Here is a 13325-nt window from a genome sequence, read left to right as displayed (position 1 = left end):
GGGTTGCGTTAGGAAGGGTGTCCGGCGTAAAAACTGTGCCAAATCAACATCCGGAAAAATGATCTTCTGTGACCCTGAACTTATGGGATAAATCAAAAGACAAAACAAACAAACAACAACAGTAATTTAGTATCATGCAAATTTTGGCTGATGCTGAGTTGCATGCGAGATTAGATATTAATGGAATGAAAAATACTTTGCAAAGTTTAGAGTCGTCTGCCACAGTGTCAGTCACACAGGCATTTGTGATTCTTTGATGCCTCTTTGATTTTGCAGCAGTGTTGAACACGGAGACACCCGTCACTAAAGAGTAATGCCAGGCCAGGCATGTTTTTCACCAGCAAAATCAGCACCATCAACAAATGTCTCTCGTTGACACATAAGAGTCTTTGAATATTGAATTTATGCAAAAAGACAGATGCTTCGGTTCTGCTGACGTAACTGAATAGAGTCCGATGAGATGATGCACGTTGACGGGAAGGCAGGCACAAAGCAAAAAAAAAAAGTTAATTGCAACACTTAATCTCTAAGTAAGCCTTGATGGAACGTATGCACTCTTTCCAATCAGTGAGCTTTGTGCAGCTTCAGGTTGGCAGTGCTCTGTGATCTTCAAACTAATTTGTATTATTATAAGAAATGATTAACAAGCTGATCTGTTGTCTGCTCTCTACTAATTTGACTGTAACACTTAATTGAAGAGATTCCACGAGGAGCAGTACGGGAATCCAACACATATGGCTGTAGACTTGCCATGAGGGATGGAAATAAGAACTTCCTGTAAGATTGAATAAAGTGTCAAAACACTGGAGATAAAAAAAAAAAAAAAAAGGAAAGTAACTAATGGAAAGAGCAGATAGCATCTGGGAGAGACAGACAGATGAGAGCAAGGAAGAGACAGGATGCTGGGGAAAGAAGAGGTAAGGAGCGAGACAGAGCAGCAGAGGGATGCAGACAGCAAAGTTGAGGTGGGAGAGGGAGTGATAGATAGAAGAGCTTTATTTGCTTTTGTTGTGCCAACATCATTTATCTCCGGTGAACAGCCTCCCAGTGCTGAGAGGCTGTATGACAGAAATCAATCAGGGGGCAATCGTCCATACACTTCCACTGATGCACCAACCCATCGATACAGGCTTTGAGAGGGGAACGGTTAGAGAGAGATGCAGGGAGAGCGAAGGAGAGAAAGAAAGAGAGAGAGAGAGGAGAAAAGTGCAGATACAAATGTTTTAATGGCACAGGAAACAGAATACAGGAAGGAAAATAAGCTTTGTTTTCTTCCTAACTGAAAGCAATTATTTCTTATTCCAGGGACAGGCCAACATAATGAGATAAATATCTGCGTCTGTTGGACATGCAATGCAATATTTTGGGAACAAAAGAGTTGAATCATGCTGGATGAGACATCTGAAACGTATTTTTTTTTTTTTTTTTTTGCGCTTTTTAGATCCTTACCCTCTTTGATTTTACAAACATCAGCTGTGTTTCATCTGGAGAGGGGAGAAGACAGCAGAGTTAGAGACAGACCCCATCTTTGGTGTGCCTGTGTCTTCACTCGGCACACTCCACAGGATGCACTGTGCTTGACAAGCTGCACAAGTGAGCTTTAGGACATGATAGGGGTCAGGTTAGGCCAGTGGCTGGGACCAAATTCTGCCGAAGAAACTCGCAGGAGAGTCCACTATCAGGACGATAAACCAAAACGCATTACAGTTGACACAAAAACAAGAGTCATGCATAAAATGAAAGGTCAGTGTTGAGGCATATAGTGTTAATAAGTTATTTTGGAATACAAATGCTTTTATTACACTGACATAACCATCGAACATATTGACGCAGAATGAAACTGTCCTTATCAGCTAATGTGATATACAGCTGCTACTGAAAGATAATCTAAATAATAGCTGATGGTAGAAAATGAAAGATGGTGAAAGACAAGGACAGAAATTAGGTGTGTGTCTGTGTGTGTGTGAGTCTGTGAGTGTGTGTTTCTATTAACAGTGACTAGTGTGAGTCAAGTCCTTTTTTACTGACCAGAGCTACCACATGTTGCGGAGGTCTCTGCTGAGATCAATACATCAGGCCTGGGAGCACTTGTCAGGAGTGTGTGTGTGTCCGTGTAACAGCATGTGACAGTCATTAGACTTCATGTCAGAACTATTGCCCACCTCCTCTGTAAGAGAAACAACACACGACCACACGAATCAACTGCGGCACATGCAGCGTAATGCCACGCACACAAACAAAGCGAAGGTGGGCGAGTTGAGTGATGCTGGCCAGAGGCACGGCCGACAGTCTGTCACCTCCGATGACATGGACGGCAACCCCACCTGACACCAGCCTCCCTTTTCTCCGCCCGCCAGCATACAGATGATAGTTCCAAGGCCAATGTCACTTACACACCAGGGGACAAAAACAGGGATGTACACACATGCTGTTGCTGCATACCTAACACACACACACACACACACTCCAACATGCATGATGTTTGGCTCCAGTGAAGCACATAATTTGGTGCATTGTAGTACACATCATCTGTAAAAGGTTTGTTCAACTGCACACATGCACACACATGCACTCAGTCCTAAAGGAACTTACGTTATCCCTAAATGACATAATAGAAAATCTACGATGTACAGAAATGCCTCAAATCTACACAATCTCACACAAGAGAAGCTCAATGCAATTATAATCTTTTCTTTATCTCCAAGCTGAAACAGCTGGGATCCGTCAGTCTGCGCTCCAGCATAAACTATTACACAATATATGTCTGTGTACAGTGAGGTTTAAACACAAGTAGATTATCATTTGAAACAGTTATCATCAGAAGATGTGTGCAAACCTAAAGTAGATGTTTTTATTAACCAATATAGCAACATTGGAGATTTAAATAGCATCAGGCAGATGGACATTTTAAGGGCGAGAATAAAGCCAGTAAGAACATGGCCTGGAAGTAGCCATCACCACTGTGCAGTCCACAAATTCTGTGATGTCACTGAATTCATGCAAATGTGAGGACGTGTAAAAATGATCAGTGATAATTGGACAATAACTTAGAGCAAATCACGCATCTCCGTTTCAGTCATATGTAGAATAAACAAGTATGACTTGGTGCTGCAAGTAATCAAGAAACATTCAGAAGCGTTCTTGGTCCACACACTGCACCCATCACCTCTCTGAATTATTCTGCATCTTCCCAAACAATGCTGACATACGTGTGGGCGCGACTGACGGAAAGGGAGACGCCCTGTCCCCAAGACATCTACTGACTGCTGTGAACAATGAACCTGTGGTTATTTTTTGAGTGAGTGGCTCATTCAGGAGCGTCACCTACCTGTCGTAGAGAGAAACTGTCAAATTAATGGCATAAATATATAAATACGTCATCTGTGACAATGCTCTGACAGGATAATGCTTCTGTTTAGGCATCATTTAAATCATAACTTTGGTAGGATATTTACATACATGCTGCCAGTTAGCAGTCAAACATGACTCACACAGAATACGGACGTGATATTACCCTGCTTGGGCAAGATGTGTGACCATTTTTAACAATTCCTCCACAGTGTAATTAAATTGTTGAGCTTGTGTAGCAGCTACAGCCTTTGAAGCTCTGAAACCATGACCTTTAATTATGGGACCTCGGTCAGTGTATGAATTTGGAACCTGGAGAGCACACTGCCAAAATTCATCATTCAGCGATGGTGAGAATAAATTGGACTGGGCATTGAACAGGTTTCTTTCAAAATAAAAAAACCTTGTGGCATCGTCACATCAATGTTTCAGCACAGCCTGAAGTTTGAGGCCCTTCGTCTGGACTGGGATCAAGCTTTTAGAGGGTTTTCTTTCAGGTCTCTTATAACAGGGAGAAGTTATGCTGAGGTGTTGTAGGACAATAAAATAAGAGGAATTATTTCAGTCAAACAGCGCATGAATGAAAAAAAAAAGAAAAAAATCCTGAAATAAACATTGGTTTAAATCTCACCTCAGTTAGCAAGATTTTATAATCATACAGTGTACAGTAAATACTAATGAGAAAGTGCAGGTGTTCACTTCAATTAGCAGGAGAAATTGGTTTAACCGCCAACATGACGTGCTGTGCTTTCTTTTAGGAATGTAATTACAGTTTCAACGTGCAGATGAGGGTAGAGACACCACTTAGCGACTTATTTTACAAATCTCGGTTATCAGGGCTTGGACTTTAAAATAGTACCTCTAAAAAGGTCTCGCCAGCTGAATTACGATCCCAGCCAATCTGTCATTAAGCTAAAAGGTTTGACGGGAAATTCAACCGGTCAGAAAGATAAGTCAGGCTCGTCCCTAGCAGTCTTTAATGTTAACAAGGCTAATAGCCACACACAAAACCTGTAAATTAGAGCATCATGTCACTGTCAAGATTTATAGTACGAAGAGCTAAATGGAGGTAGAAATAATTATTAAACGCCAAAGTTTTACCACAGTGTCATATATCAAATATCAGCCACACACACACACACACACACAATAGGGGTCTTTAAGATATTTGATGATTTTTCAACTTTAACAATCTCCAAACACCAACTGGGAGCCAGTGACCCGCTTCTTTACTCCTAATGACAAACCTGTGTCCCTAAACAGGTTAGGAAGTAGTGGCGCGGCTCCTGTCATAAGGACGCTCTGCAACGGTGACATCTTTTCATCTGAAGTGGATACAACTCCAAGCATGTTTGAATGCCAGTGTTGATGACAGGGATGCAGACCTGATATGGCTGACAAAGGCTTGTGTCCCATTTCTGTCACTGCCTTTGAAACGTGGTATAATATTTCAAATACAGTAGGCAGCTCAGTGTGTGTGTTAGACTGTATGTGTGCACGTAAATATGGTTCTGTACTGAATGTTAGTACTCTTGCCATTTATGTAACGGTGGGAGAAAGGGTCGACACAGTCCAAAAAAATACATTTTTGTATTTCCTATCACAAAAATTGATTTGGTTGTATGAGGAGGCCATTTATACTGTTAGCTGTTGTGCTACCTCTCGATAAACAAGCAAAATATGCTGCTAAGAATCAAAAGCAAGAAGCAGTGTTTTAATTAAAGCCTCTTATTATCTTGTTTAAAAGTGAAATGGGCTGCTGCTGAACTTGGTGAACAAAAGAGCTATGAAAAGATGAAGCCTGTGTGTCTGTGTGTGTGTGTGTGTGGGGGGATCGTAAAGGGTGGGGCTTAAATTTTGAATTGTGTGCGCCATTGTACGCGGGTGTTTGTCTCAAGGGCTTTGATCTCTCTCCTCACTAAACAGAGAGGAGTCCATCAGCAACAGATACCCCTTCAATTATTCAGGGGGTTAGCATGAAAAATAAATGGCTTTTTCCTGCAGTCAGAGGTGTGGTGCTGCTCTGGTTCCTCAGACTCCTTCAGTCTGCTGCACACTCGCACAGAACTTTGGATGAGCAATTGATTTCTCGCAGCGAGGATTGTGGATCTCCACTTTTGTCTCGTTATTGGTTAAGATCGCAACTACTTGGCAGCTGTTCCAGCCTCCTAACCACCGAGATGCTCCGTCAGATACTGCAGCTTCTCTTTGGACACAAATTCCTGGCTTGTGTTTACTCTGCTATTGAGCGATGGCAGCCTCATATAAACTCTCTTCTGGCCTGTACTGCGTCGATTCTAGACCAATCATTTTATGTTAGAGAGGGTGATGGGAAATAAAGTTTCGAGAAAAGAAAAGGTTATCAAGTGCTGCTAACCCAAAATGGCTTGTTAGCCGAGAAAGCGTTCATTTAGTGATTCGTAGGTCAAAAGATGTCGCACAATGTAACTAGAACCTGTCACGCACATGTCAGATCTCTTTAAAAGGAGTGTAGTTTTATTCCAGATGACAAAATGTCGACTTGCAAATCACTTAATCAATCCGAGTGGTTTTCTATTGCGTCTCCAATAAAAATCAAGCTGCACACATTTGTTCCATTTGGCATCTACCCCCCTTTAAACTTTACACTGTCATCCTGTAATAATTTGCAATTTATTCAAATTTGCACTGCAGTGACTCCTCTTTCATTGAGTTTAAATACCCGTGCCTTCAGTGTTATTGCTGTAAATACATTCAGGCGTTGTATATCTGTGTCTCCATTGTGCGTTTGATTTTATAGCTCTTCCACTTTTTCATTGACAGCGATGATCTATGACACTAGTCCTCTGAACAATGGAGGCTTGTCAGAGTCAGCCAGCTTACTTCCGTGATTAGACTGGAACCAAGCCAGTTTTCCCTCACGTCACGTCACTTTGTTCCAGGTGATAGTCATTTGACATTACCTGACTTCTCTCCTTTGTCCTCCATTTGTGCTTATTACGTTGCCTTTCTTCTCCTGTCTGACTGTATTGTGCCTCTCTGAGTCTCTGTCTCGTTTTTTTTTTATTCCCCTTTATGATGTTTGACCCAGAAAGAAAGAAAAATAGGTGGAAAAAAATAGCTCTGCATAAAATATAATATTAGCTCCATCTCTGCTTCTCTCTTTCCAGGTGGTTCATCACGTTGGTCCTCTCCTCCATGTGACTGCTGCTGCAAGAACCACAAAGGCGACGGCGAGAGCGGCACCTCCTTCAACGAGCTCTCCACCTCCAGCTCCGAGAGCCAGTCGGAGGCCAGCTCTCCCCAGGGGACAGTCATATGTGGCCCAGTCAGTCGCCAGCCGCACCCTCATGCCAACGTCCAAACCCTGGACAGGCCAATGAAGAAGGGCCCTGTTGCTATGATCCAGCAGTCTGAACAACGGAGGAAGAGTGACTTGCTGCGCACGCTCACGGCAAGCTCTCGGGACACCGCCTGCAAAAAAAGACCTACAAAGGAGAAGATGACAGTCGAAGAGGAGCTGGAAAAGTGTATTCAAGACTTCCGCAAAATCAAGATCCCAGAGAGGTTCCCTGAGAGGAAGTATATGTGGCAGGCCGACCTGCTTAGAAAGTACCACCTCTGAGGCGAGCAACAGGACAGAGGGAGCAGACATATGAGGCCAAGGATCAGTTTACATGTTTTTTGATCATGACTTTTGCAACAAAATGGAGATAACACTAAACTGGATCTAGTTTCTGGGAGAAAATTTCAGCTTTATGACAGTAGGTTGAAAGTCAACACAGAACCTAAAAAAACCCATTAAAAAAAATAGACTTTTGCTATTAAAGGAGGCCTTCACCAAATTTGAACTTGCTTCTTTAGGATCTAGTTTGGGTAGTACATGTAAATAAACTCATTAAACATCGTTTTAACGTCTCTATATTAAAATCTCTGTACTTCTAGCTGAAAATTGCCTCCACATCACTTGGAGGAAGCTTCAGTTCAGATTATGTCATCTTGTCGCTCATGCTATGGAGTTTGCAATCATGGTCAAGCTGCTTCTCCAAAACTCCCCCAGATGACATAATCTCAGCACCTAACGATGAAAAACATCTCCTGGCAATGTCATCTGGAGGAGCTTTTCAGCTAGAAGCAGACAATTATTTTGATATAGGGGAGTCAGAGGGAAGTTTAAAAGAATAAATGTACATTTAAGCCCTCAACTAAAACCAGAGACCGCAAGTTGAAAATTGGTGAAGTCGCGCTTTAATGACGTATGTAGTATGTACGTGTGTGCGCGTAGTGTAGGCCTACTCTATGTAATGTAAGTATGTGCCGTACAGTACCTTGCTGAATGCTTGAGATCTCTGAAAAATGTATTCCTGAAGGGTGAAGGGTGATCAAACTGGGCAAGAAGTCCTCAATGAACAGATCAACCAACAGAAAGCATGCAAAAGGCTACAGTGGGTGTTACGGAGGTTTACTGGACTACACACAGGGTCATCTGTCATCACAGTGATGACAAAACATCACAGGAGTCACAATTTTATTACACAAAGACACTGTGTGTGTGTGTGTGTGTGTGTGTGTGTGTGTGTGTGTGTGTGTGTGTGTGTGTGTGTGTGTGTGTGTGTTCGCACCTAGGTGGCCTAGAGGTCACAAATAAATCTGCATCAGGATCCATTAATAATTCATGCTGTCCCGACACTGCTCCAACTATAAATACACCCAGAGCTCTCTGCTGTCAGGGTGGTGGGAACAGCTGGGTTCATTAGTTTACTTTTGGGCAACAACTGGGGACTTCTGAGGCAAGAGGAGGTACTACAATTAATTTACGTCCTCGTATCAGTTACATACCCCGAGTCAATCTGCCTTGCATTGCATTGGTTCTTTGCCATGTTAAGTAGATGCAGGGCGGCACCTGGGAAGCATAGGTGAAAGTAAAGGACCGAGGGGAAATATGGAGGTTCAATGTAGAAAGGTTTGGTTCAACACATCTATCCAGACGCTTTTTTTCACCGATATCAAAACTCTCTACATAGGCAAAATGAACAGGGCTCATTCCCAATGTTCAAATAAAAAGAGCAACCGATCACGAGGTAATTTGAACCATGCTCAACATGACACCTGCAGAGAAAACGAGACAGGTTTGCAACAGTTGCTAACCTGTCAACAGATTTATTCAGACTGACGGTTGACATGGCCATCAATAGTTACTGTTGATGTGATCTGGTGTTAGAGCCCATAGATGTGGCTCTTTATTTTTATTCTTCAGTACCTGGGTTCCTGACATGCTCTTCATGTATTCACAAAAAAGCAAACATTATTTCTGTATTTATTTATGTACTCCTGACTGTCAAAGTCAGTGAGGTGTATTGTGAAGTGGCTACAGACAAACAGGGCAGGAAGCTGCTATTAAAGAACTCAATTTAGTTTCCCAGGAAAGTGACTGTTTTTAGGACTGTTGCCGGGTCATATATCACTGACTGAAACATTTAGAAATGATTTGACGGTGCAAAATTAAATCATTGACAATAATAACTGGCAAACCTCCAAATGTTCGCTGCTTTTGGAACCATGCATTTCTCTTTGGAGTTGGCAGACATTTATGAATTGCTGTCAGATTATTTAAATAGGTGGTGTTTTTTATCATCATAATCTCTGTTTTAGGATGTATGTTTTTTTTTGTGATTCAACATTATTCAACTGTAAATCAAAAAAAATGAAATTCATGAGGCCCCAAATAAAATGCCACCGTTTTTTAAGTCGTGCAGGATGGTTACAAATTCCCAACCACGTCCAATGTATGAGATTAGCTACTTCCTCTGAATTAAACTTCATAATTAAAGTAAAAAAGAAAAATCAAAATCAAAGTATTTATGAAAAGTTCATCCAGAGATGAAAAAAGATAAGATGGAAAATATTTATGAATTAATGTTGGGAGTTAAAAAGATGAACTGAAAAGCATTTTCACATAGAAGGTTCAAGAAGCTCAATCATATTTCAGACAGGGGATTGAAATTTTAAACAAACCATCAGTTTTTTTGCAAAGCACACAGATTATAAAATATGCACAGTGTGATTTATTAAAAGAAATTTGTCTATTTAAAAATATCCCTTCTTAAAAAAAAAAATTAATTACTTATTTTTATAATCAAAAGCTTATAAACAAATGCCCTTTCGTTGCCCGTGAACTAAATGTCCTGTGAGCAAAGTGGGACATAGGTAGGAGATTTCCACTCATATTCAGTGATGCCCACATGTCTGCAATGGTTCATTAAACTAAACAGTTACATGGTTGCAATGTGTTAGATATAAACCTCATTCATGTCAATACAATGAATAGGAATTATTTTTATACACTGTTGGAATATTACATTTTCATTTTAGATCATTTATCTTTTCAAGCAAAGTCATGAATATGTTAATCCATACCACAATATATGTATATAAACAGCATAAATCCTAACCAGAATTATGTATTATACTCTGTATATGAAATAGAAATCCAGGAGGTTGTATTGCTGCTACTACTTCTGTTATTGGCTGTAGACTCATGCTAATATAATACAGCCATTCATGCTTTATCATTTAATGTGTTGGGCCATCAGGGACAAGTGTCAATATAACACACACATAAAATATATATTACAACAATTTTACAATATTACAACAAATCATAAGCTAGCTGCTTTTCAACAGAACAGTGTCGTAAGTGAACTGTCACACAGTCAGGCAGTCACTGATGGCTGCGAACTGCAGTTCTCATAAAACATCCATAAAAGGAAAAAACAACAAAAAAAAACCAAACGACTCTTAAAGATGTAACTGGACTTTGTTACTGTAGAGTGCAGTCACAATTGAGGAGGGATAATAAAATGTTTGAGGAAGGATTATTCCTCCTCAAATTATATTTTGGGGAAGTAAGTAATTCCCCAAAATATAGGACAACACAACATGTTAGTGATTGTACACATGTGGGCAAAGCAACGAAAGAGCTTCTGCACAACAATAATTTGTTTTTGACTAATAAAGCACAGACAAACAGACTCTGAAGGATTTGAAACTAGTGAATAAAACAGCTTCACAGCCACTTCAAATTCTTAAGTTGAAGCCATAAATCTAATCACCGCATCGAAGCACAGGAGCCTTCACACAACAAAAGTGATGAGTTGGTTTGCTTGGTCTGAACCAAAGGCAAAAATGTTGAATTGCACACAGTAGGTTCACACTAACCTGATGCAAATAACGAGCACATGCAATTGCTGGCCAAGTAATAATTTTGTTGATTTTTGTTTTGTTACACTTTCTGGAAAAAAAATAAAAATCACGATGGCTTCAATCAGCTTTTCCCCTTTTGCCCATAAACATCTATTTTTCATTTGCTGGTACAATTATATGGTCAAATGAACTGAACTGCTGGACACTGCTGGTGCATGAGAACAATCCAAGTTTGTGATTGTCAGGAAAGAATTGTTGCATTGCTTTTTGCATATGGTTTGTGAAGTTCATTTTGACATTTACAGTAGTCAGTCTTGTGCTGCTTATATTCAGCCCAGTTTAAGTGAGAAAGCAATTGGAAGATTCCATAGTGAGTGTTTGACTCCGTTCGGTTTGTTTACTTTTAGATGAAACAGGTATATTGTCACAGAGTCAAAAGACAGCAGAGAAGATTTGACAAGCTGCTGACACATTGAATATGAAAACCAATGGACTTGGTGGCCTTCTAGAGTAGACTACAGCTGTTTTTGCACAATGTATAGATGTAATAAAGAAACACAGATAAGAAAGTATTCCAAAAAATACAAAAAAAAAAAAAAAAAAAAAAAAGATACATATGTTCACTTTACCTGCACAAATAATGTGTCTGTCATAAGAAACAAAGCAGAAAAACAGTTTTGACCTTCAGAGCACATGAGATGAGGTTTTTGTGGCTGAAATGAACAACAGATGATGTAAATTTCACTTACACAGAATGACTGAGATTTTGTTCAGATAAATGCATCGTGTGAAAAGAGAGACTGAACTGACGTCAAGTCTATCAATTTATGTTATATTCGAGTGCCCGATTGCAGTCTGTAATTTTCTGTTTTCTGAAGTTTATAGTCATGCCCTGCAAGTGAAGCCTGTGTATATAACTGCAGGCCCTGCTATTTTCCTCCTGCCTTTGATGGGCCTGTGAACAACAAAGAAACACTGCAATATTCTGATACCACCATGGTAGACCTGGCACACACTTGTTGAAACAAAAGAGTATGTTTGATGTCTGTTGTTCTGAGAAAAAAAAAAGAAAGAAAAGAAAACGAAAAAAAAAAAACTGGTTCAGAAACATTGTGAGCATGTTGGTATACAAAATGTATAACAGATTTAATTTAGTCTGTTCTTGTGAAAAAAGATTGTCAAAAACCAATATTTAACAGAAAAATGAAAACTTGCAAAAAAACCAAAAAAAAAAAAGCACAAATGTGTTGATAGTGTCTGCTGTGCCTCCACCAGTGTGTAACATTACCAAAAAAAAAATATACAAAAATCAACTCTGCAGTGTGACCGAGCTCCTGCAAAACAGAGCGGTTCTCACCAGGGGCCATACAGCTCATAGAATCCTAGTTAAACCATGAATCGAAGATTAATTATTTAGTAATTTTGAAATTAAGAAAAAAAAAAAAACCTGCCTGTGTACAAGTCCCATGGGATTTAAATTTGACCGTCAGAATTGCACAAATTGAAAATGAATTGTCAGCAAACGCGCACACACTTGGTGAGAGTCGACCTGTATTCCAGGTGCAACGTCGTGTTACTGAGTCTGCCTTTAGAGACAGTACGATTTAACTGAGAGTCTTTAGATACAAAACATATAGCAATTTTGAAAATGTAAGAGTACAACCAATAAACGAGATATTCTGTACAGTGACGTACAAGTTGCATTTATTTTCTGTGTACATTTTTACGATGAACACCTAGTTGCTTAGATTCTCATTATCATTCCTCATTCTGCTGTGGCTTAATATGCTTCTAGGGCCAAGAAAGACAACAACATTATAAAATTATTAATTATTCATTTGGGATTAATTCTTAATTAAGTGCTGGATGACAATCTGTGTACGCCAGCTGCATTTCAAACCATGTTAATGGCAAAGTTCTGTTTATAATACGTTTTAATTATAGGACGGAGAAAAAAATTCCTAGAATTTGGAACTTGTATAACATTAAAATTACTGACCAGGGCATTAAGATCGCACAATTAACATACCTAACTTCTTTATAAATTCATATGCAAGCTTTGCGCTCCATTTTGGTCCCAGGTTAAATCAGAATTTGTATCCCAGCAGACCGTTTAGTAAACTTTTCCATCAAATCCGTTTGAGGGTGTTTGCATTAGGAGTTGGTTCCCAAGTGGGAACCAATTCCTCGAGTTTATGCAGCCAAAGGACTGTTGGCCAGTCTAAAAAGTGTTTGCTGGTCCAAAACAAAGAAAAAGGCTGGATTAATGTGAGCAACAGGATCAACTTAAACTTTGTTGGAAAGAGAATCATCTAAATTACTAGAGTTGTTTAATTGCAATGTGAGCGGTACATTAACATCTTGTGGTTAGGCAACAAGAATCAACCTTTCTCATCAAATGTAATCTAAGTCTCCCTCTATACTCTATAATCATGCAGCAGGACAAATGGATCGTACCAGTCCTATTTTGGTGAGCCTGCGTACTTGCAAAGCCAAGTGCAACACTTTTCTTGACTTTATTCTGTAAAGTGCCCTGAGATGACTTTGTTGTGAATTGGCGCTATATAAATAAAGTTGAATTGAATTGAATTGAATTTTAAAAACACGTAGGCAGCCATTGCATTATTGTGATTAGCATTAGTGTTGCTGGGAAAGCAAAGATGTTCACGGCCATGGAACGACCTGGCTTGATGACTTGGTGGTTCTTCATTCTGTGAAAAAGCAAACAGGCTCTTGGAAGTTTAACCTTATCCTGAATTCCTGGTGTCTAACCATTACCCGGTTTGATCTTTTAA

The 13325-nt window shown here is 39.8% G+C and overlaps 1 protein-coding gene across 1 annotated transcript in view; it reads left to right on the top strand.

The window, feature by feature from the left end:
• kctd16b (potassium channel tetramerization domain containing 16b) overlaps positions 1-12214 on the top strand; it is a 77518-nt gene extending 65304 nt beyond the window's left edge. The window contains exon 2 of the mRNA XM_067492061.1: positions 6498-12214. Coding sequence (XP_067348162.1) covers positions 6498-6952 — 455 coding nt within the window. The 3' untranslated portion in view covers positions 6953-12214. The remainder of the gene's footprint in view (positions 1-6497) is intronic.
• The last annotated feature ends 1111 nt before the right edge of the window (positions 12215-13325 follow it).

This window comes from Channa argus, chromosome 22 (genome assembly GCF_033026475.1).
Source record: "Channa argus isolate prfri chromosome 22, Channa argus male v1.0, whole genome shotgun sequence".
In the NCBI taxonomy this organism is placed as follows: domain Eukaryota; kingdom Metazoa; phylum Chordata; class Actinopteri; order Anabantiformes; family Channidae; genus Channa; species Channa argus.
This window is presented reverse-complemented; position numbering and strand designations above follow the sequence as displayed.